The sequence below is a fragment of the Bremia lactucae genome, linkage group LG9, assembly GCF_004359215.1.
Source record: "Bremia lactucae strain SF5 linkage group LG9, whole genome shotgun sequence".
Taxonomy (NCBI): domain Eukaryota; phylum Oomycota; class Peronosporomycetes; order Peronosporales; family Peronosporaceae; genus Bremia; species Bremia lactucae.
The window spans coordinates 3,256,702-3,280,650 of record NC_090618.1 but is presented as its reverse complement, the minus strand read 5'-3'; the positions used below and the strand labels follow the sequence as shown (position 1 = coordinate 3,280,650).

The window sequence follows — 23,949 nt, the reverse complement described above, 5'->3', positions numbered from 1 at the left end:
CTCTGGGGGCCATGTAGGAAAACAAGGCGTGCGCCCTGTGCATCTTTATCCCGAAAAGATCAAGGTAATCATCGACTGGCCATTTCCAGTCGATGTCAAGGGACTTAGAAAGTTCCTTGGGCTAGCGGCGTACTTGCACAAGAACTCCCGCAATTATGTTGAGAAGGCAGATCATCTCTCTCGTCTCTTCAAAAAAGACGGAGAATGGTTATGGCACGCTGATTGTCAGCGTTCCTTTGAAGATATCAAGCAAAGCTTGATGCAATCGCCTATCTTGGCGATTGCAGATCAAGACAGACCATTCCATGTGGTCTGTGACGCCAGCGATTTCGCAATCGGCTGTGCGTTAATGCAATACGATACAGATGGCGCGGAGCGCGTCGTCTGTTACCAATCGCGTCAGCTGCAACCAGCTGAACGCAATTACCCAGTGCATGACAAGGAACTCCTTGCCATGAAATATGCATTGGCTAAATTTAGGATCTACCTCCTAGGAGATAGATTGTACAACGTATATGCGGACCATGCGTCATTATGCACGGCCGTAAATAGCCCACACCACTCGCAAAGAATGGCGAGGTGTCTTTCCTTCTTCGCGGCGTATAATTTCTCCGTAGAATATAAACCAGGACGACTTGATGTCGTCGCTGATGCTGTTCGTCTTCGGGAAATCCGAAAACGAAGTCCATAGATACGGACTGCCAACATTCTGCCGAAGTGGGAGAGGTTAAAGAGGTACACGGCGGGGCTTCACCCGTTGACATACCTCGCAAGCACGAATGTACTTGCGCAAGAATTGATACTGGCATGGCCAGTAAATGTCGTGACTTGCTGTAAGATAAGTTGTCTCACGTCCACGATGTCCACTTGTTGGTCTTTGGGCACTCATACATGATGCGCAAGCGCGAATCATTGTACAACTTTGAGCTTAGGGGTAGCTTCAGAGTCCGCATCATTAGGGCATTTCGACCCTACTGCACTTCTGCATTTCCCGACCCCTCAGTCGTTGATGCAGAACTCAGGCATCTCGCACGCAAGTTCTTGCCGTCGCCCTTTGGGTAGGGAGTCCTCTTGCTGGGCGTCTTCGCCCCAACAGGGACCCTGGCATAGCAAAGAGCCATCATATGGCCGCGCTTGCCCGCATTTTAAACAGACCACGTCTGCATTGCCCAACTTCAAGGGAGTGGCATCTGACCTCTCGGCCGACGGCTTATACCAAGCTATCGCCGAGACACAGCTGTAGGATTGCTCCTCAACTAAGGCAATTTGGATTGCCTTTTCCATCGTCGATGGCACCTTTCTGAAAAGGACCTGTTGCGATGGGCCATGCCGTAGTTCGTTCAAAAACATGGGCACCTTAATGTGCTCCGGGATCTGACCTACAGTAATGGACGCCGACAGCGAGCGCATCTCTTGCACATACTCTTGCAGAGATCGCTTCGCCTGTCGCGGTCCAAAGAGGCGCGCCTGAAGCAACACTTCGTTGTTCGGCGGCTGGTACATGGCGCGAATGTTTTTTTTTAAGATCGCCCATGTAGGGAACGCCTTTCTGTCCGCCATAAGCGCCGAGTAAGCCCACTCTGAGGCCTTACCACGCAGATGCGACATGGCGTACGACACCATCCGTGATGAGATGCGCGACACCGCATTGCTCCACAGCTAACAGCTTGTGAACATTCGTGTTCGCTGCAGTTCCATCCGAATGGGCCTCAGCTGATGCGGCCGGCAGAGAGCATCTTAACAGTCCTGATAAGAGCCTCGCTCCAAGCTTGCTCATGCCTCAGCTCATCCTGAGTCTGAGTGACGGACTCCGCCGCAGCATGGCTATGTGCCACGGACACGGCTCTTCGCTGTCCGAGCACGAATGTCTCAAACTTCTCCAACTGAGAAACATGTTGCTCAAAAGTTTGGCCAGGGCTTGTTCACCAAGTCCCTGCGCCAAGTGCCCTGCCACCTCCCGATGATTCTCGGAGAGGTGGGGAAACGAGCCCAATCGATGTTGAGGCTCATCCTCACGTACACACGCAGAGATGCGGGTCGTGGGAAGGATATCAAGCGCTACGAAGTGTAAGCGGCACGTCTTATTATGGTAACGCTCTACTTAGACACACACCATAGCATAGCGAGGACGCGGTTAAACCGTCTTCTCTTGCGTGCAGTGAGGTAGTTGTGGTGGGCGCCTTAGAGACCTCACCCAACGCACTTAAAAGTGTCGTCACGGGAGCGGTGATCCGGCTCCTCGGATTATCGCTCCCGTGACGACACTTTTACCGCACTTACCAAGTTGGAAGCAGCTTTCAGAATGACATAAATCTAATCGTATTAAATTTATGTACCTATTTTTACCAATCAGAAATGTCATCGGTGTGGATAATTCTATTATGTATGGCTAGCTTATCTTTCTAGATACCTCGCGCAACGGATGACGCTGGGCGTCATCCCTCCTAATGTGAATGCACCCATGTGCATCACATCCACAAGGGTTGGTCACAAATGTGCACCACACCCGAGTGTTGGGTCTAATTACTATTACTTAGTAATTGACCATCCCCTTAAGTACCAAATGTACTTAATGGGGACTGTGTAACATTAGGGCAACTCTAGCCCGTTACAAGCTAGGTATTATTTAGTAATTGACCATCCCCTTAAGTACCAAATGTACTTAATGGGGACTGTGTAACATTAGGGCAACTCTAGCCCGTTACATGCATTGCCTCTCGTAGATCATGCAGCGAAGAGAAAATCTCCCACCTATTACCATTACCTGGGCCACCCTCGGAGGGACTTCCCGCTCAAAGCTAGGGGAATCACCGGCTCGTCGAATGTCGTCTTCTCTTGGCCGTTGTTGCCCGAAGGCGCAAATTGGGAAGTTATTCAGACCAAAAAATCTCTATCGTAGTTGTGATAGAGTTTGATAGAAAGCAGCATCCTCGCTTAAAAGCATTCTATGCAAGATATATATATTTGAAGCGGTAAATTCATAGTCCAGTAGCTCTGCATAGCAGTTTGATCGGACATCAAAGTAATTTTACGTAGAGATTCTTATTCCTTAATGACTTAACGTCTGGCGCCAGAATGGTCACTGGCCCTGCTCAACCGTAAATTGTAAAATAGTTGTTTTGCAATTGCACAAATGCACAATTTATAGTTTCAAAGAGCTTTTACTTGAATCGAAAACATGGAAAACCTCGTAGATTTCAAAAATGTCAAACATTTCCATGTTTTCGATTCCATGTAAAGCGCTTGACTAACGCGCAACACGCATAAAAATCTTGAACATTAACATCGTGTAGGTTAAGCGTCACATGTCTCGTTAAAGCACTCGCCCCTCTCCCTATCTTGTCATCCTCTATTCGCCAAGAGCCGCGGCGATAGTCAACGAATGGTGGACATTACGAAGCAGATGCCTGCATGTTGTAGATTATGAGGCATTTTCATTGAGCTTGACCAATTCCTGTGGGAACATGCTACGCACGCCACTATCGGTCTTACTGAAGTAGTTGCGCTGTCGAGCGGTGTTATATTTAAATGAAGGTTACCAATTCGCATCGATTAAACCTATGGCTGGACGCCACATCATGATAAGATCGTGTGTCGTTCAACGCGAGATGCGCCCGTTTCCTATCGTCAAATTGATCACTAATCACCACTTGCTCGGCATAGGGTCAGCTTCTTCGTAACTGATTTCTGACGTTTTAGAAAATTCATTTAGGCTTCCGTGTGGTGGGGCTAATTCCTACCGGTGATAATTATTTTTAAGCACGACAGTGACGCAATTTAAGTCAATTGAACCTCAAAGTTAGATGGGAGAATGATGTACAGGTATCATTGGTTGGATTTTATGGAACAGATGGCCACTTCTACAGAGCAAAGCGCACTTTTCAATTCCCGTGATAGCGTACACATCAGCTTTTACGCGTAACGAGCAAAGTCCTTGCCAGCTCAGTGCATCAATGGGGTCCATTGCCACGTTTGCAGCGACCGAGACTCCGAAACACGAGGACGGAATCAATCGGCTCAACGCTTCGTTCCATCAAGTTTTAGCAAATTCGGAGCAGCCAGGGTCGACAGAAAAGCTTGCCAATGGTAAAATGGTGTCATTAACCGAGCTCTTGTCCTACGCGGACAACACGGATAAGATTCTTATGGCATTAGGCACCATCGGTGCCCTAGCGGCTGGTGTATCGCAGCCCATTCAGATTGTATTCTTTGGCGATGTCGTCAATACTTTTAATCCATCGAGCCCGGGGGCCGACATTGAAAACGACATTCAAAGTGTCGCTCTTAATTTTGTATACGTTGGTATTGCCGTGTTCGTCGCAGGCACTTTCCAAGTGGCATGCTGGACGATCACCGCATCGCGTCAAGTGAAACGCATTCGAAGCGAATATGTGAGCGCGATTCTGACCAAAGAGATTGGCTGGTTTGATGTGAATGAACCTATGCAATTAGGCTCTCGGGTAGCGGAAGCCTCCGTGACGATACAAGAAGGTATGGGTCGCAAAATTGGGGACGGATTAAATTTTTTCTCGATGGCTGTGTCGGGCATCGTGATTGGCCTCGTCAAGGGATGGGAGCTTGCGCTAATTTTGCTTGCGTTTACGCCATTTATCGCGTTTACAGCTTTTTTTTCCATGAAAGTGCTGTCATCTGCCACACAGGAAGGGCTTGATTCGTATGGCAAGGCCGGTGCCATCGCACAAGAGGCTCTCAGCAACGTGCGGACTGTGCACATGTTTAATTCGATCGATCACTTTATTGCCAAGTATCAAAACGCTCTTGGTCAGTCCACCGTAGCGGGTGTGAAGAAAGGATTTGCCGTTGGGTGGGGCACGGGTTTGATGTTTGGCACCATTTTTCTTACTTATGCCGGTGGCATGTTTTTTGGAGCGCTTATGGTGGCCAATGATAATCTCGACGGCAACGTTTGTACTGGCTCTGGATGTTATGATGGCGGACGAGTGTTGACGGTCTTTTTTGCTGTGATAATGGGTGCAATGGCCCTTGGCCAAGCTGCGCCAAGTGTCGAGGCCATCACATCAGCACGCGCTGCGGCGTTTCCAGTATTTCAAACGATTAAGCGTCCGTCATTGATCGATCCGCTGGATGACGAGGGCAAAACGCTGGAAAAGGTCCGAGGTCGGATTGAGATTAGCAACGTCACGTTTGCGTACCCTTCGCGACCTGAAATACAGGTGTGTCGGAACTATTCCTTGACCATTGAGCCGGGTGAAACAGTCGCGCTTGTTGGTCCTAGTGGCAGTGGCAAAAGCACCATGGTGTCGCTTCTTGAACGATTTTATGATCCACTTAGTGGGAGTGTCACCATTGACGGCGTGGATGTCCGTTTGCTGAATGTCAAGTGGCTTAGGTCACAAGTTGGTCTGGTGGGGCAAGAGCCTTCGTTATTTGCGACTTCGATTATGGAGAATATTCGCTACGGGTGTCCAACGGCAACTGACGACGAAGTGATTGAGGCAGCCAAGATGGCAAACGCATACACGTTTATTCAGGAGTTTCCTCAGGGTTTTCAAACTGAAGTGGGAGAGCGTGGAGCTCAGCTTTCCGGGGGCCAAAAGCAGCGAATTGCCATTGCTCGGGCCATTATTAAGAATCCGCCCATTTTACTGTTGGATGAAGCTACGAGCGCGTTGGACACGGAAAGCGAGCGAGTCGTACAGGCGTCACTTGATCAATTGTTGGCGAATTCGCACCGAACAACTATTATTGTTGCCCATCGACTGTCGACGATTCGCAACGCCAATCGCATTGCCGTACACAGCGGAGGCGCAATCATTGAAATTGGATCGCATGACGAGTTAATGAAACGTGAAAATGGGCACTACCGACTCTTGGTCGAAGCTCAGAACCGTGTGGCGTCAGCGGAAATCGAAGAAGTTGCTCCGAAGGCGTTAAATGAAGAGAAGACTCGTGCCGACTCGCTTGTACGCTCCGGCCGGTCTTCAGGACGCTCGATGAGTCGACACAGCACATCGGAGATGGAGAGGTCTCTTGATGACAGTCAGTCGGATGATGTCAGTCTTCCCCCCGTTTCGATGGCACGCGTCTGGAAAATGTCATTTCCAGAGTGGAAGTATATGGTAGCAGGCTCTCTTGGAGCGATTGCAAATGCTTCAGTCTTTCCAGTCTGGGGGGTTTTGCTTGTGAAAGTCACGGTCCTTTTTTTCAAAACGGACATTACGAAAAGTGAAATGATGACGGACGCGCGATGGTGGTCACTTGGCTTCTTTGGTCTCGGTGTGTTGTTTGCTGGATCCATTACGTTACAGCACTATGGCTTTGCTGTCGTCTCGCAAAACCTTGTCACTCGTGTGCGTTTGATGACATTTAGCGCCATGTTGCACCAAGAAATTGGTTGGTTTGACTTGGAAGAAAATTCATCGGGTGCATTGATATCTCGATTGGCTACAGACTCGGCAGTGCTTCAAGCCATGACGTCGGAAACGCTTAACCGAGGGCTTGTGAATTTTACGACGATTGCTATTGCGTTTGCCATCGCCTTTTACTATAGTTGGCAGATGACTTTGATCTTGCTTGCAGCGTTTCCGGTGCTGGCGGCATCGTCATATGTTCAGGCTCAACAAATGACGGGTACTTCTGGTAATAAGAAGAACAATGACGCTGACACAGCGGCAGGCTCGCTATTGTCTGAAGCCATTGGTTCCGTTCGCACGGTCGCTTCGTTTAGCATGGAGGCGGCATTGAATGCCCTTTACACTGGGTACCTTAACGTCTCGAAGGAGGCTGATGTCCGAATTGGTATCGTAGGAGGGTTAGCATTTGGCATTACACAAGGGGCGACGTTCTTTGTGCTAGCTGTTCTCTTTTATGTCAGTGGACGTTGGATTTCGCGCGAAATCATCACTTTTGAGGATTTCTTCATGGTGCTGATGGTCATTATGCTCAGTACGTTTGCGATTGGAATGGCAGCTCAGGGAGCAACGGATGGCGCCAAAGTCAAACGCTCCGCACGTCGTGTTTTTGGAGTGATTGATCGGAAACCTTTGATTGATTCTACAGCAAGTACGGGACGCACTCTGGACCACGTTGATGGCGACATTGAGTTCCGAAACTTAATGTTCATGTACCCGGCACGTCCTGATGCAATCATATATAAGAACTATAGCTTGAAAGTTGCGCGTGGCCAGACTGTAGCACTCGTCGGCGCTAGTGGAAGTGGCAAAAGCACTGCAATCTCGATGCTGGAGCGATTCTATGACCCCGCTGCGGGTGTCGTGACGCTTGATGGAAACAATTTGAAAGAATTGAATTTGCAATGGCTACGTGAAAATGTCTCCCTTGTAAGTCAAGAACCAGTGCTATTTGCCGGGACGATTGCTGAAAACATTGAACTTGGGAAACCTGGTTCGACTCGCGAAGATATTATTCAAGCTGCCAAAAAAGCAAATGCATTTGACTTTATTCAACAATTTCCAAATGGCTTTGACACGGACGTCGGGGACCGCGGTGCGCAAGTTTCTGGAGGGCAGAAGCAACGGATTGCCATTGCTCGAGCGATTTTACGTGATCCGGCAGTGCTGCTATTGGATGAAGCGACCAGTGCTTTAGATAACGAGAGCGAACGGGTGGTACAGGCATCACTTGACCGGCTTCTTGCCCTCAAGCAGCGCACGACTATTATCGTGGCGCACCGCCTTTCGACAATTCGCAATGCAAATTTAATTGCCGTCACGAGTGACGGCGCGATTGTCGAGCAGGGAACACATGATCATCTCATGCAATTACCCGACGGCATTTACAAACGTCTCGTCGCGCGTCAAATGGATGCGCACTAGTTGATAAACGTGTAGGTTTAAAAATGTTACTTGTTACATGCTATCCGTTGTTAGATTTTAAATGTCTTCTTGAAACTTGTGATATTACACTTTCTTATATTTGGTTTCGCAGGTTCAACCGATGTTGCTGTAATGTTGCAGCTTTTTTAAGTGCGCACTGAGTGAAAGGAAAGGCAGGAATTTTGTAGATTCTTCAGCATGGATCAGCTCGCTAAACGTGTGCGCATGCGCGTTCTTCTAAGAATAGTGTGTTATCTAACCTACTTCCATTATCATGGTTAAACGAATTCGTATCAGATTCAAGAGACGAAAGAGCTGCTACATGATCCCAATGCGGACTGGAAGGACTATTCTTCATTGTTTGACAAATTAGCGACGGCTGTGGAGTCACGACGACACACCTTCAGTCACAAAGATACAACTCGGCTGCTTCTGGTCCTATCGGTGCGCTATTATTGGATTCATTACTGTACAGAACATCTCGAGTAATGGTACATACTTAATCGATCACTAGGTTGAAATCGGTAATCAGTTGACCTCGCACCGAACTAAGACCGTGAAAGACACGTGCGAGTGTCTTTTAAGGATATGTAACGTACTGGGACAAGATTTTCAGGATATAGCCAACGCTTTACTTTTTCAAATCATTGGCACGGCCAGAAATTCAAATACTGCCGTTCGACAACTAGGATCCAAGCTGCTGTCTAAATTGTCGGAGGTTGCACGATACGATCTGTCGCTTATGAGTAGAGTTTTTGCGGAAATGACTCACGGTGAGTAAACTTTGGGTGTATGAGCAGCGGTAATTTTCTTACTCGTCTGCATTTAGAAAAGGCTCGTGTGCTGATATTAGAGCAAATACGGATCATTTTAGTGTATTGGAGTGACGAAGATGTTTTGGTGTGGGAGAAAGATATGCTAGAAATGATTCGATCAGGGCTAGAAGACCAGAACGAGTCGGTCCGGAAAACCGCGCGTGAGACCCTTGCCAGATTCTCTTCACGATCGTAAGAGCTAAGCTACCTATTTATTTGCCAAAGAGCTATTCTAATGACTCGACGTTGTCTTTTGACGTTGCTGCAATAGGAGTGAGGACTTGGATCGACTTGTGGATATGCTGTCATACCATTCCAAACTCGGGCTTCTTCGTGAGCACCGTGAGTCGCTATTAGCTGAAGCAGTTTCACAGAAACACCCAGAGCTGATTGCGAAGGTGGAGTCAAAATATCGTAATAAACAAGATACCTTTCAGCCACGTGGAGGCATCCGCATGTCTCGTCAGGAAAAGCGTAAGCAAACTATTAATATTGACGCACCAGTAGCGGTGCCACTAAAGCAGCACGAAAGCCTTGCAACTTATAATCACGATAGCGTTAGCGCGAAAGTGACGACTATAGCTAGTGATGCGGCTGTAATGAGTGTGACTCTGCAGGGCCCTAATTCTAAGGGTGTAAATGATGAAGATGATGTCATGAAGGATTTAAGGGGATCACAAATGCGCAATGGGAATTCGCAGCAATTAGAGATAAAGTCTTTGCAACCGCTTGCACCTGAGAGTAGAGCTATTTCACGTTCTTCGTCTTCTGCATCAAGCGAAGGTCAGAGGTCAAGTATTTCTAGCATCGAAAAATCAGCTTTGCACCTTCTTGGTGATCAAACAGTACAAGAAATAAATGTCAAAACATCGACAGATCGTAGCATTGGATCACCAATCAATAAGCTTGAAGAAACACAAGAATCTTCAGGGCTATGGCTATCTTCACCTGCTTGCTCGAAAGAGACCCCACGGGGTGATTATGATCATAATTTACCTGTTCAGCTTGCAAAATTCGATGAGGAAATTAATTCGAAGCCCTTAAATACGCGTGATGATTTTATCAGGATGCCGCTTACTACTTCAAGTGTAGCTTCGACCCTTCCGTCGACGAATAATATCACTCTTAGGCCTCAACGAGAATTTTCTATCGGCCAAGATCAAGATTTACTGGTACAAAGTGAAGATCTCAATAAGTCTTCGCCAGCAATGACTACGCCAGCTCCATCGCAAAAAAAAATCGGAATGTCGTCAGAGTCGATTAGTCGGAGCAGCCTAATGGTCAAGGATACAATGTCAGACGAAAGTTATGCTGTCTTAACACTTGATAAAGCAGTTGATTACTTGACAGAAGCAGGAGATCACATTGGGCCCATTAATAAGTGGGAAAGTAAACGGCTAAGTAATACCTGTGACAGCAATGACGATGACGATCTTAGGCCGAGCATGACCACGAGTAATGACGCGTATTCCGATGATGGCTTCCTGTCCCAAAGCATTAGGCCGGCAGGTGAAAGTGGTGATGCTCTCCTTAGTGTCGAAGAGATCGACCACGATGAAAAACTCGTTGCGTTAATGAAAAGCCAATATGTAAAGCCAATTGTTAATGAGCCAGAAATGTCAAAGTCGGAATCATCCGTTATTGACCAATTTTCCGAGCAGGAGTTTGCGGAACAAAGTGATAACGAAGACGAAGAAGCTGGTGACGCGGAGGATGAGCTGAAATTTAAAAGTCCAACTGATGAAGCCCTATTTAATCTTCGGAAGGATATGTCTCGACTTCGTGAAACTACGCGATTGGCAGATATTAGCCGAGACGTGTCGCTAAAAAGCGTTCATGTGCCACCTTTAAGCCACGCAGTTAGTACCGCAAGTAATTCTTTTAGTTTGCAAATTGCGCCTGCGATGGGCACCGTGCAGTATCCGAACGAGCTTGCGAAGGAGCCTTTGAACTTGTTTCAATCGGCTCAAGCAGATGAGCTTGATCGGAATCCACTCGAAGCAGCGTTTTTTGATACTCCAGAAAGACGGGGATCTTTTTCTATCGACAAGCAAGCTTCATCTAAGACGCTTGAGTTTTTGAAGTGTCATGGATCACATTTCGACGATGAGCACGACGGATCCAAAGACAATAACAAATCGGACTACCAAGCTAGAAAACTTCCTCCGTTGCCGTTTTTTGAACAAACTGCTGCAAAGGACTATGAGACCATGTCGAATATACCTGAGACATTTATGAAAGCTCAAAATCCGCGCCCAACTTTTGTAGTGGGCCTTGAGATGGAAGATCAAATTCAAGAATCGTCCAGTGCAGATGCTGATCAAACTAGCCGTTTTCATGCAGCAGAGAAACTTTTTGCTACAAATTCAAACGCTCACATTTACAATGAAACCGGGCAAATACCTCTTCAGCAGTTTGAAACGCTGCAGTCACCCGAGGAATTGCCTGATCAGCAATATATGCATCCGGAGCATTGCTACCCACCCCCAGTGCGCATGGGAGCTATTCTTGACCCTGCTTATGAGCTCAATACGATCGCTGAGTGCAAAGACGCGTTTGCCGAAATAAATGAAGAGGCCAATAAAAATGACCAAGATTTTTTAAAGCAAACGCTGGAGCAGGCAGTCGATGAAACTTTACCGCTGTACCCGTCAGAATCAAGATATGCACAACCGGCGGTGCTTACCGAAGCTAAAGAAAAGCATGATGTCGACGCAGCGTCTGTTAAGACATCGCCAACAAGCGACGGACCCTTACAAATTCCTTTGGCAAAAAAGCCGAATCGATTTTACTCTTTTGGTAAATCATTTTTTGTGCTTTTGTCTGCAATTTTCTGCATCGCTGGCCTTCTGAACGCATCGAGGAAAATGAGCGAGTCATACCAGTATCACCTGGATCTTAAATCACGTATTGGAAATTTCGAGGCAGTTGTTGCTGAATCTCATGCCAAAATGCTGGAGTTGGAGAGGAATTACAACATTTGGACTGAGTATGTGCGGAAGCTTGCTGAGGAAGACGAAACGAACGCGATGATGCAGCTGCAATCTCTTCAAACCGAGGTGCAGAAATGGAAGCAGGATATGCATGAAGATATCGTAAAATTTCAGCAGGCCTTGTCCGTGGATTCAATCGAAGCTGCGTTTGCAGACTTGCGCGTTAATGAAATGGAAACAGATTGAGCAAGTATGAAGATTAGCGCTGCAATGAGCATTTCATCGTCGAGGACAGCCAATTTTCATTGTGTTTCGTCTATTTATGAAACTTTAGCCGTCAAGTGCAGCAACCTGTAGGAATCTAAACTGTTCCATTCTCATTTTGTGCATTCTTGTCGACAGCAACATCAAGACTGCGATTTGCCTCTTTCAGCTTATCAAGAGCTTCGTGTCCTTCTTTACCAAGCGTATTTCCTCCCATCTCGAGCGTTTTTAATGACGGATGCGAGTGTAGTGCATGAAACATCGTCACACTTAGCGCCTCGTGCAGCTGATTGGCGCCGATGCCAAATGTTTCAAGTGTCGAATTAGCCAGCAAAGCAGGCAGCAATTCATTTAGTCCTTCGCCTAGCTTGTTGTTAAAAAGGTGCAATTGTATAATCGATTGAGCTTTTAGCAGCGGCTTCATCCCAACACAGGTAAGACCATTATTGCCCATGTCCAAATATGTCAGTGTACTGTTGTTAGTCGCTAGCACGTCTGCAAGAAGCACAGCACCTTCATCTTGACATTTGTTGTTATTGATTCGCATAATTTGAAGCCCCTTATTGTCTTTTAAGCCGTATGCTAGCGAAGCGCAAGCAGATTGCGTGAGCTCATTATCGGATAGGTCGATTTCAATTAAGGAAGTATTTTGCTTTAGTGCCGACGCGAGCGCTTTCACATGAGCATCGCTTAGCTTGCACTTCATGAACTGCAGCTTCGTCAGCGATTTATTCGTGGCTAATGCATCAAAAAACAAAGACGTCGCATTTTCGAGTGCATTGAATGATAGTTGCAAAGTTGATAAGGAGCAGCTTTCCGACTCCACGAGGGTAGCCAGATGGTCAAGTCCAAGGCCTGAAATTCCCACTTCCGTCAAATGAAGTTCTTTAATTCCTGTCTGAGTATTCTCTCTCAGTCCCTTTACTAGATCCTTGATGCCTTGGTCTCCAATTGTATTGCGAGAAAGTAATACTGTCGTCAATGTTTGATTGGTCATGAGTAGTTCCGCGACGGCCGCCGCGCCGTCCTCGCCAAGCGACTTGAGCTCTAGATCCCAGCATTGAAGACCCGACTGGGCATTGCCAGTCAACCCAGCGCATAAAGTTTGAACTGCCTTATCTCCAAGCTCGTTGGAGCCGAGACTTAAGTGCTTAAGCGTCGAGTTCGCAGCCAAACAATCGGCAAAAGCCTGGAGTCCAAGAGGTCCCAATTGATGACCAGATAAATAAAGCTCTTCCAGTAATGTGTTGTTGGCGATAGCTGCAGCCAATTTCGCCATTTCGTCGTCACTGATTGAGCGCGTGCTCATGACATAAAGACATCGAGCCGTCTTAGGGTTCGTAAGCTTCTGAAGCAGGTCATCCACGCCACCTTTTGTACCCCACGCCATAATTTTACAATTTCGTTGTACCACTGAATTTTAAAGACCACACGCATGATAAAAACTAGCTGTTTATTTCACTTTATGCTCATTATGCACCTGGGGTCACGATTGACTCGTGGTACAGCTCATCTACAAAGGGCACACGACTTCTTCTATATACCACCGTGTCACGCGTCATCTTGATATTTTTTCGATTAATAAAGCGTAAACGAGCCACTAATTGCCAATGCTTTGACTAGCTAAGTCACTCGCAGACTCGACGTCAGATACATGAGTCAACGACCCACGGTAAACATGGAAGATCTGCAGTCAGAGATCGCTCGAGGTTCCTCGCCTATACTCCACTTTCCAATAGCCCCAGGCTGTTTCCACCCGACGGACACAATGCGCCAAAAGTTTGCTCAAATTGTCCGAAAACAGGTCGACACGATGCTTCACTTTGAACAGCAGCACTACACTGATACGCGAGATCACGTGTTGCCATCTTTTGACACACAAGAGTGGAAACACGTGCAAACCAGCAGCGAGCTTCGCTTTTTTAAACAAATTCGTGGAGGTCGGACACTCGATCAATTAGCGAGTGAAGAATCGCTCGCAGACGTCCAACAAGCTGTCGCGAATGGATACTCCACCATGATGTGCGATGGACAAATCCAAGGATCGATGGAGGATGTTATGTATGGAATGACTGCTTCGTCTCAAGAAGATTTGATGACGAATTACTCGTACAAGAACGCTCCAAAGGACTGTGTTTGGTTAGGCACTGCTGAAGGATCGACGTTAATCGATCCGTATCATTCCGTGGACTTTATCTGGGTACTACGAAAGCTTGCAACTTATGCAGTCGATACGTGTTTCCTGAAAGCTACAGGCATTGAAATTGATCAATACGGGAAGCGGTACGGATACCTGGTTCTTCATTCAGTGGAACTGCCTCAATGTCGCCCATTTGACGCTCGCGGGGTTTCAAGAATGAAAATGTACTTTACTTGCCTCTTTCGTGAATCGTTAAATGGATGTTTGAACGTGATAGTGCGTGGTATCTTTAATATGGGCAAGAACCCTGGAAAGATTGCTAAAACTTTAGTCAGTGCGTCCATCAAGTCATTGATGATGGGGTTTCTTAATGCTCCTGGAATCGGTTTGGCAAAGAAACTCACGTTCTTGGCACGCCGCAATTACGATGCTCTCCAACGTCCTAAGCAGTCGGCGTGCTCAAGTTGCTTCAAGACCAAGAAATGGATGCTCTTTGGCTTAAACACCCACTTGTTCCAGTGTGGTGTATGTGGCACTACAGTCTGTTCTCAGTGCATAGCTCACACAAAGCAGATTTTGTTCTTGGGTCTTGATGCCCCACGCTCGAAACGACCATGCTGCGCAACGTGTCTGCGGGATGCAAGGCGATCGAGTAGAGTACTTATAGGGGACCAAGGATTCCAAGTCATTGCTGACTATTACCTTCAACAACGTTTTCGATCGTTTGGTCAAGTACAAAGTTCTGCTTCAGCAACGGTTCAATTCCCACTCTATCCAATGTACTCAAACGATACGATGACTCGCGAGTATGAAAGCAGTCGATGTCGATATAGAGAGAAATCGGGTTTGTCTGCAGACATGCCAACGAACTCGACTGCGAATGAAAGTCTGGATACGGATCCATTTTCAAGAGAGTTGGATGAAGTTGACTTTTGCTTTAGTGACGATGGAAGTAGAGAGTCTACTGAAGCACAGCCGGATTTGACTGTTTTATGCGACTCGGAGGAAAGCTCATTGACACTATGGCATGGAACGCATCGCCTCCATGTCGACGACTTTATCCCTGCAAAAGTGCGATTATGTTCTGAAATTGAGCTACTTCAGAGATTGTGTATGCTGAATGCTAAGGCAGAGCACACTTACTGGCAGACCCAAGCCACCTCAAGACAACTTCGTAGTGCTGAGCTCGATTAAACGAATAATGAAAATTGTACATTTTGACAACGGAATTATCTATTGCTGCAAGGAAAACTTCAATATTGGTAATAATTGTTACATGTCACAGAAAGCAACTTAAGCACGTGCAGCAACCCCTGGCGTGGGCTCGACAGTGACCATCATTCCGTTTTTCATTCCAAAACTGATGCCCAAGGAACCACGAATGTCCTGCCCAGGCAATTGTGTTAAGTGGAAGCGGCTCAGTAGACACGCGGCGACGACCTTCATTTCGATCAGTGCGAGCTGTCGACCAATGCAAATGCGTGGCCCAGCACTAAAGGCAATAAATTTGAGCGGTGGCAACACGACAAGCTTATGATGCTCATCTAGAAATCGCTCGGGGTGAAATGCAAGAGCATCGGGACCCCACACACTAGGTAACAATGCCGATGCATGGTATAACAAGGTCGTATCAGTCCCTTTAGCAATGAACGTGCCATCAGGGAACACCGTGTCTTGGGCACAATGTTGCGTGACGCACGGAGCCGGGGGTTTAAGGCGCAAACTCTCGCGTATTGTTGCCTCTAAATACGTGACGCCATCTAATTCCACCATCGATGGGACGTAACTTTCATCGGTGGCCAACTTCGGTATTTTTGCCAACAACTCGTTCCGCAACTTATTTTCGACTCTTGGATTTTCATGCAACAAATGCATGAGCCAACTAATGGCATCGCCCGTTGTATCTTTTCCTGCCAAGACGCCAGCTAGTGAAATATTAAACACATCTTGTGGCAATACAGGCTCGCCTTTGGTGTCGAAATTGTCAAGCAAAATGGACACAATGTCCTTTGCAACGGGTTTTACAGGCTCACCGCGTGCTGTGGCAAGCAAACGCTCTTGGCGACGTTGTATAGCGCCCGCAATGCAATTGGTGACAAAAGTTGAAATCACTTTCATATCTTGTCGCAATCGACGTTCGGATCCAAGATTGAGCCAGCGTTTGAGTTTCCATACCCACATAGGAACGGCAAATCGTTCAAGCGAGATGTGGTTGGCATCGTCAATAGCCATTTCAAACGAATGTCCTTGCCCAGACTTGAGCAATCCCAGTTGAGCTCCAAACTCAATCTCGGCAAACGTTTCGAGCGTAAACCGCCCCATGATGCGGTGAATATCGAGGACTTCCCCTTTCCGGGCGGCCTTGGCAAACACCTGTTGCAACACCATCGCACACTTTTTCACAATCGGAATCATGTGGTCCCGCATCGCTTTCGCAGTAAATAAATTCACGAGCGCTTTGCGCTGAAATTTCCAGCGATGGCCATTAATAATAACAATGTTCTCACCCATAAAGTCATCGAGTAACTCGCGCACTTGCGGTCCTTTAATAAACGTGTCAAAATGGACTTTAAGAATTTGCTCAAAATCCTCGGGTCGAGCCGAAAAGAACCAATCGTTCTTGCCAGGTTGGCGCAACACAAACGGTTTGCCATTCCGAGCGACACTGGTTTCAACCAACCAGTCCTGGAACCGATCGAGATTGCGTGCCATTAGCAGTGTGTGCCCTAAAATCGGGTGCCCCCCAGGCAGATACGGCACCAGTCGGACTTTGTCTTCTTTATCGTCGTCGAAGTCGACTGCGTAGCGATTGGATAAAGCCACGAGCGTTGCGCCTGCAGCTGCGACGATCAATCCGATCACGACTGGATGCGTGAGGAACTTTAAGGGAGACATCATCGTAGTCGACTGGTGGAGGCACGTAAGCGAATGAACAAAACCAAGATGCCTTTCATTGCTTTAGCCGACACGGCTGAGGCAATGATGGCGCTAGGTGGCGGGAGGAGCTTCTGCTGAGATGGCTTTCCCACGACTGCCACTCTTCGAGTTCGAGGAATGGTGCTCCACTGACACGAGGTGGGTGGGGATGTCACAAATATGACAAGTTGGAGGGGACATGTAATTACGACTTGTGCATTGGGTATCTGTATACCCCCCCCCCTCCATTGCAGCAACGTATCACTATGGTGCGATTGAAACAAAGGTTTGTTAAACAAGAGTGCTCTCGTCATCCGGGGGTTCTCTCGATCACATCGTGCTTTGCAATCACTGGGGAAGGAGACGATGAGTGGTACGTGCGAAGAGTCAACCTAGTAGAGCTATTCTTATCAGAAGGCAGCAAAAGAGGACACTTCATTTGTTCATCTTGGACTTTCCGGACCTTCAAACTAGAATTTGAAGAGAATTATCTTACAATCTTTTTATTGCACCAAATGATTCTTGTTCAAAGTATTCGTACGACGGGTTGACCTTCTAAGAAAGTTGTCCCGTCACGTGACCTGCGTTGTCTTAACTGCTGGGCTTTTTTATGCCGCGCGAGTCTCTTTATAGTGATACTCTTCCATACAAGTCGGCATGATGAAACCCAAGGCGTAGCTTTTGATCATAGCAAGAGAAACAGCAGCGCTTGTAATTTAGTTTAAGTGCTTTCGGAATTCTTGCCTACGTGTGTGTACTTTAGTGGCCTTGCAGCATTTTGTGAGACAGCAAGATGCGCTTTAAGCTCTGCAAAGATCATCCACGGTCTCATCTGGTATTAAAGGCAGCAAAACCCGTACAGTGTACCTATCTGAAGCCGTGACTCCTTACAGAACGGCGCGTTTTCGATCTTCGCTCGCCATTTTGCTATTTCTCATATCGCAATTTCACGCATCTTGAGCACGTGGACCGCCTCGTTTTCATGCTCCGTCAGTGGTTCGTGAAGTACCGCAAACTATCGCCAGTCGGCCCTGCTGGTCTCGTGCTTCTTGCTGGGGCCGCAGTTGTAGCCACCTATGTCATCACCCGATCAAGTGACGATGACGTGAACATTGTCACCCCACTTAGTGACCACGACGTCAATCCAGACGAAAGTAAGGAGAAACCGAAAGAAGTGCCCTACTTGCCATCTAAAGTGCCATACATCGGCAACATGCTGGAACTGGCTTCCAATGCCCACCGTTTCCACGATTGGATGGCCGAGCAATGCAATGCGCACAATGGTGTGTTTAAGCTCCACTTGCCCGGCCAGAGTGACATGCTCGTGACTGCTGTACCAGAGCACTATGAACACGTAGTGAAGACCCAATTTGAACACTTTCGGAAAGGGCACCTCCAGTACGACATGTTTGTAGACCTCATGGGACACAGTGTCCTAATTATCGAAGGAGAGCGCTGGAAGCACCACCGTCGACTGCTCGTTCGGCTCTTTAGTGCACGCGCACTGCGGGAACACATGATTCCGGTGATCCAGCGACATACATTCTTGTTGCAGCGAGTGTTGGTCACCGCTGCGCACGCAGGAAAACCTGTGGATCTTTATATGCTCATGCACCGCTTCACTTTCAAGGCATTTGCTGAAATGGTGTTTAACAACTCGCTGGAGGGCATCGAGTCGGAGCACGAACACCCGTTTGAGAAAGCCTTTGACGAAGCTCAGTCGATTGTTGCTGGCCGATTACAGCAGCCCGTGTGGCTCTGGAAACTAAAACGCTGGATGAACGTAGGCGACGAGCGTGCGCTGCGTCACGATATCAAATTGATCGACGAGTTTATTATGAAAATCATCGCCACAGCAATCGAATGTCGTCGCCAACGCCAAGAAGATCTCCTTGCCGGCAAAGTAGTTAGCAAACGAGATAAAGATATCGTGTCCATTGCACTCGAGTGTATGGAAGAAGATGGTGACCTCATTTCACCCACGGACGTACGCAATATCGCAGTTGCGGCACTGGGCGCTGGCCGTGATACTTCAGCCGATGCCATGAGCTGGTTGCTGCATACGTTGACACTACATCCAGACGTTGAGACGAAGCTTCGAGCTGAGCTCCACGAAAAGCTACCGAAACTAACCACAGACTCGAATTACGTGCCATCTATGGACGACGTGCAAGGATTAGTGTACCTTGAAGCAACCATCCGTGAGCTATTGCGTCTCCAGACTCCCGTGCCATTTACCATGAGAGAGTGTGTCCAAGATACAGTTTTTTCGGACGGTACGTTTGTGCCAAAGGGAACTACCGTTGGCTTGTGTCACTTTGGGGCTGCGCGGCGCACGGAAGTGTGGGGACCGGACGCTTCTGCATTTAAACCCGAGCGCTTTATTGACCCATACACTGGCAAATTGTTGTCGACCCCAGCGGCCAAATTTAATGCGTTTAGCGGGGGTCAGCGTGTCTGCGTCGGCAAAACTCTTGCCATGGTGGAAATGAAGCTGGTGATTGCAACCCTCGTCAGTCGATTTCATTTTACCGAGCTGCCAAATCAAAAGGTGCAGTATGCAATGGGAATTACCATTGGCATGAAGAACTCACTGTACATGACGGTGGAGCCTGTAAACGAACAAGCTCCAGGGGTCGCTGCGTAGCTTTATTTACATTACATTAAGAATCTAAGTGGTAGCTTACAGAAATGCTCTTGGAGGCGATAAAGACCATGAGCTCAAGAACATTCGATATGGATACATTACCTTATAAATGAATAACAATTACTACAGTTCTTTTTTACCTATCATACATGCCGCATGTTTATTGTTGCGTGCAACTGGTCTGCTTGTATCTTTAGCGCAAGTAATCTTCGCTCCAGTTGCATTGCACCGTATAACCTGTCAGCCGCACTTGATGGAATAAAGTCGTCATCGTCAAGGTCGATGCGATGCCTCCATGGTTTAATATCACTCGCGTCGGCATCAGAACTTGGTTCCACTTCACTGTCTTCCGCTGAACTTTTTCGTAACATGGGCATACTTAGCGCACCGGAGAACGCGTCTTCTTCAAAATCAAGTTGATACTCCCCAGCACTCCTTTCTGTTGTCGAGGCTGTGGGTATGCCTGCGGATGAGTTTGTCTTAAGTCCATGATTCTGCAATGCGTCGGAATGCATCCCGGATGATAGCACCGAGTGCTCCTTACGGAAATACTCGGCTACGACTAGAAACTCAGGCTCTGCTAGAGAGACATGAATTGTCGTAATGGCTTCATGCACGCAGCTTGGACAGCAGTCGACTTTAGAACACGCGCTAGCGAGACCTAGAAACACTCGCTGCTTGATTCCTTGGGTACAATTCGAGCAAACGGTACTTCCACAAACGTAGCATGTGACGACATACGTGCCAAATAAATTGGCACGGCCAAGAAACGACGCGCGTTTGCAACACATGTAGCATTGCGATTGTCTCTGTGTGTTAACCGGTTCTTGAAGCTGGCTACGATGCCGAAGGGCCAAAAGCGTGAGTTTCTTGGCTTCTCCAATGCCCACGCCGTTAAAAATTCCTACCATAATTGATTTTGTTGCGGCCGAGACCAGACCTTTTAACATTCGCACCTTTTTACTTAAATCGAAAATGCCACGCACTGTCACTTTTAATACTCCCTTGTGCGATTCACGAAAGAGACCGGCAAAATACATTTTGGCACGAGATATGCCATGGGCAGCATAGACTGGACATTGCACAAGATGCACTCCATGTACCACCAAGTACCCGTAGCGGTTACCGTTGGCATCCAATTGTACCCCTGTTGCTTTGAGATAACAGACGTCAACCTGATCAATCATTGGCGGCAGTTTAGGTAAGGCCCAAATAAAGTCTGCAGTACGATATGGATCCTCACGAGACGGACTTTCCACAGTGCCAAGCCATACGCAGTCCTTGGGTGGATCCTTATACGAGAATCCTGTCATTAAATCGTCTTGCGATGATGCCGTCATCCCATACATAAAGTCTTCGATCGTACCCTTGATGTAACCATCACAAATCATGCTCGTGTACCCCCTCTCGACAGCGCGTTGGATCTCGGGTAATTCTTCCTCGAGTGCTAATTCCCGCAGTGATCGCCCACGTTGGAACCTTCGATAAAAGGTCAATTCTTTTTCTTTTTTGACTTGTTTCCATTCCCCCGCATGCAGAAACGAATCATTGCGAGTTTGACGTTCTGCGTAATGGGCTTCATCTCGTAGTAGCGACTCTACTCGACCACGAACCAACGTGGCGTATTTCAGCCGATCGGCAGCGGTAGCTTGATAGCATCCAGGTGACAAAGGAATTCCTACTGGCCGGAATTCAGGTTGTTTCAAATCAACTATCGAATGATCCTCTCTTTCTAGACCATGACTCATGTCGTCAATTAAAGAGTGAGAAGTGTTTATAGGATTTCGCGGTAGTGTGCCCAGACCACCTCAAAGAAAGGACGTGCGTAGATGACGCGAGATTATTGTGGTATTCGACATTACAAACGAGGCATTACATGAAGTACCTGTTTATTTAAGTCATGCTGGACGAGAACGACTACAAAATGCATGTGTTACAATGATCGAAAGGAATGCAGCTAATGTATCGATTCGTATTAGATACAGTCGAGTCATAATTTTGTCATTGGCGCACTTCCCAAACAAATCAGCCGAGATTGCGGTCTATTCTCACGATCTCTATCGGCATTATCGGCGACCTTGATTTCTGGCAATTAAATAGCAACTGATCCTTTTTAACACTGGGAGAACAGTAGAATATGTAGAAAATTTCGTAGTCGAATGCAGCCTTAGAAAATTACAGCTTTTGCATTAAGAAGAAATTTTGAGCGAAAGATAATTCCGTGTAACTCCTCAAGAAGTATCGAAATGTTTTGTTTGTTGATATAGGAGGAAAGTCAACCTTGCATGATGCAAAATTCACGCACCGAGACCTTGACAATGAGCTGTATCTTTGCCGCATATGACTTCTACGTATTTGCTTAGTATTTGAGGCCTCTTTGTAAGACAAAAGCATCGCCACCTCTTTTATGGTCCATCGATCTGCTAAGGATTTGACAATCTCGCAAGCTGAAAAACGAACTGTTATAACTCAAATTGATTTTACAACAATAAGCACGTCTTCTAAGCCATTTTATTTTTTTGCCCACGTCAGACTTAATATGCACTCGTTTGCGTTATCATCTTAACAAATTGCGACAGAAAAAAGCTGATGATCTTCGGGCAGGCCGAACTCAGCTTGGTTTACGGCCATTTTCCGTACAAATATCTGCGTACGTACATAAGTCAAGCGTGTTACACAAAAAACGCTTTGCAATCGGAATAAGATCAATGCTGAAGCTACCTTCTTCGAGCAATACAAGGTTTTTCTATTTTCAAGTGGTTGGCACCTCGGAACTAGTGAAAACAAGCTAGGACCAGACGAAGCTTTCAGTGAAATAATTTTTGCACGTTGCGTTGTATGCCAGCGGGACAATCACCACTGTCCTTAATTAGCATTATGATAGCCGCTCCGCGGAATAAATTAAGGATTTCTGCTATATAGAAAAGCATTTTCGCATTCTTCTATTAAAGTAACGACGGTGATTCCGTCAATCCAGCTATTTGTAACGGCCTAAAGTTGCCCTAATTGTAACGGGTTGTATCGTTACATGAAATTAACTCTTAAAGGTTCTTAATTATTATATTGTCTAAAAGGTAGATAATATTTGGAGGATATTACTTTAAATAGTAAATTCAGAATTCTTATCCATAAATAGGTATAGACCATTATATTTATTTATTACGCAGACTAATCAGCTGTAGGTGTAAACAAAAGAGAGAGAGATAAGATAAGATAAGATAAGAATTCAATTGCATGTTTAGTATTAGTTTATAATTAAGTTAGCATTTACAAGATAGATAAAAGAGATACTTAATTATATTATTACAGTTTTCATTTTACCCTCTTTAAGCTAGATACCTTAAAGAAAAGTTTCCTCTGCACGTGTTACGTGAAATAACGTAAGGCGCCACTCGCAACTGAAGCAGTGCGAAGTGGACTTGTACTGAAACAGTACAAGTCGTAGTGCCCCGTTAAACCTGGTAGCACTTTGTTGTCCGTCCAAGGACCACATTTCCCACATCTAACATGGACATGTTAGATGATAGTGGGAATACGCATCACGTTTCCCGTGAAAGCTACTCCTTTCTAAGTGACATAGAAAGGAGTGCGGTCGAACGAATGAGTTCGACCGTAGGAAACGATGCAATCTTGGCAATGCTGTCCAATTAAGTCAGAGATCCCCCCCCATTCAGCCATCGCCAAGTTCATACAACATGAACTTGACGAGATGAAGGAAAAGGTAGCCTTGCTGAATCAGCAAGGCTCTCAACAGGCAGAACTGTTGAGATTACAGCAGGTACAGACCCCTGTACCTGGGATGACGCAAACGCGTCGTCCCGAAACTTTAAAGATTGACATCTCTAAGTATAGGGGAGTCGAAGAAGACTCCCTTTTGAGATGGTTTGTCGAGTTAGACGATGCCATGAGGGCACGTCACATCATCGACGAGCAAATGCAAGTCGCATTCGCTCAATCATATTTTGCAGGTCGTGCCAAACTTGGGCATTGGGCCTTAAGTTGCGCGACCCATACGTCTTTGGGTCGCTAGAGGCTTTTAAAATTCGGCTCAAACAGACGTTTGAACCACCAAGGGCTGAGTTCAGGGCTCGTTCAGAGCTTCTGAAACTTAAGCAAGACAAGCGTGATGTTCACGCATATGCCCAGCACAATCGACACTTAGCGAGTTGTATTACCAATTACCCAGTTCCTGAACACGCGTTGATTACGGTGTTCATGCAAGGTCTTACGGATGGTCCCGTAAAGACCCACCTGTTCCGCTTGAAACTGGATACGCTTGAAATAGCAATATCCGTTGCGGAACAGGAGGACTTTAGCTTGAGACAGGCTCAAGCTAGTTCGTCATCATATCGTCCTCCAAGACGACACGAGTGAGAAGGTCCAGAACCCATGGACCTTTCTTACGTCGAAAGCGAGA

General features: G+C 46.8%; 7 protein-coding genes across 7 annotated transcripts; 4 read left to right on the top strand and 3 right to left on the bottom strand.

Annotated features, from left to right (window-relative positions):
• Positions 1-3,953: 3,953 nt before the first annotated feature.
• Positions 3,954-7,817, top strand: CCR75_009079 (uncharacterized protein; the record flags this gene model as incomplete). The annotated part of the gene is made up of 1 exon (XM_067967125.1): positions 3,954-7,817. One exon carries the CDS (start codon positions 3,954-3,956, stop codon positions 7,815-7,817), a length of 3,864 nt encoding a protein of 1,287 aa, XP_067818140.1.
• Positions 7,818-8,015: 198 nt separating this feature from the next.
• CCR75_009078 (uncharacterized protein) lies at positions 8,016-13,152 on the top strand (the record flags this gene model as incomplete). Its single annotated transcript, XM_067967124.1, has 5 exons — positions 8,016-8,036; positions 8,115-8,261; positions 8,332-8,590; positions 8,647-8,824; positions 8,904-13,152. The coding sequence occupies 5 exons, from the start codon at positions 8,016-8,018 to the stop codon at positions 11,809-11,811; spliced, it is 3,513 nt and encodes a 1,170-aa protein (XP_067818141.1). The 3' UTR covers positions 11,812-13,152.
• CCR75_009077 (uncharacterized protein) lies at positions 11,927-13,219 on the bottom strand (the record flags this gene model as incomplete). Its single annotated transcript, XM_067967123.1, has 1 exon — positions 11,927-13,219. One exon carries the CDS (start codon positions 13,217-13,219, stop codon positions 11,927-11,929), a length of 1,293 nt encoding a protein of 430 aa, XP_067818145.1.
• Positions 13,220-13,507: 288 nt separating this feature from the next.
• Positions 13,508-15,163, top strand: CCR75_009076 (uncharacterized protein; the record flags this gene model as incomplete). Its single annotated transcript, XM_067967122.1, has 1 exon — positions 13,508-15,163. One exon carries the CDS (start codon positions 13,508-13,510, stop codon positions 15,161-15,163), a length of 1,656 nt encoding a protein of 551 aa, XP_067818146.1.
• A 99-nt stretch (positions 15,164-15,262) lies between these two features.
• Positions 15,263-16,867, bottom strand: CCR75_009075 (uncharacterized protein; the record flags this gene model as incomplete). The annotated part of the gene is made up of 1 exon (XM_067967121.1): positions 15,263-16,867. One exon carries the CDS (start codon positions 16,865-16,867, stop codon positions 15,263-15,265), a length of 1,605 nt encoding a protein of 534 aa, XP_067818143.1.
• A 1,000-nt stretch (positions 16,868-17,867) lies between these two features.
• On the top strand, positions 17,868-19,532 carry CCR75_009074 (uncharacterized protein; the record flags this gene model as incomplete). Its single annotated transcript, XM_067967120.1, has 1 exon — positions 17,868-19,532. One exon carries the CDS (start codon positions 17,868-17,870, stop codon positions 19,530-19,532), a length of 1,665 nt encoding a protein of 554 aa, XP_067818144.1.
• Positions 19,533-19,675: 143 nt separating this feature from the next.
• On the bottom strand, positions 19,676-21,280 carry CCR75_009073 (uncharacterized protein; the record flags this gene model as incomplete). The annotated part of the gene is made up of 1 exon (XM_067967119.1): positions 19,676-21,280. The coding sequence occupies one exon, from the start codon at positions 21,278-21,280 to the stop codon at positions 19,676-19,678; it is 1,605 nt and encodes a 534-aa protein (XP_067818142.1).
• Positions 21,281-23,949: the final 2,669 nt, after the last annotated feature.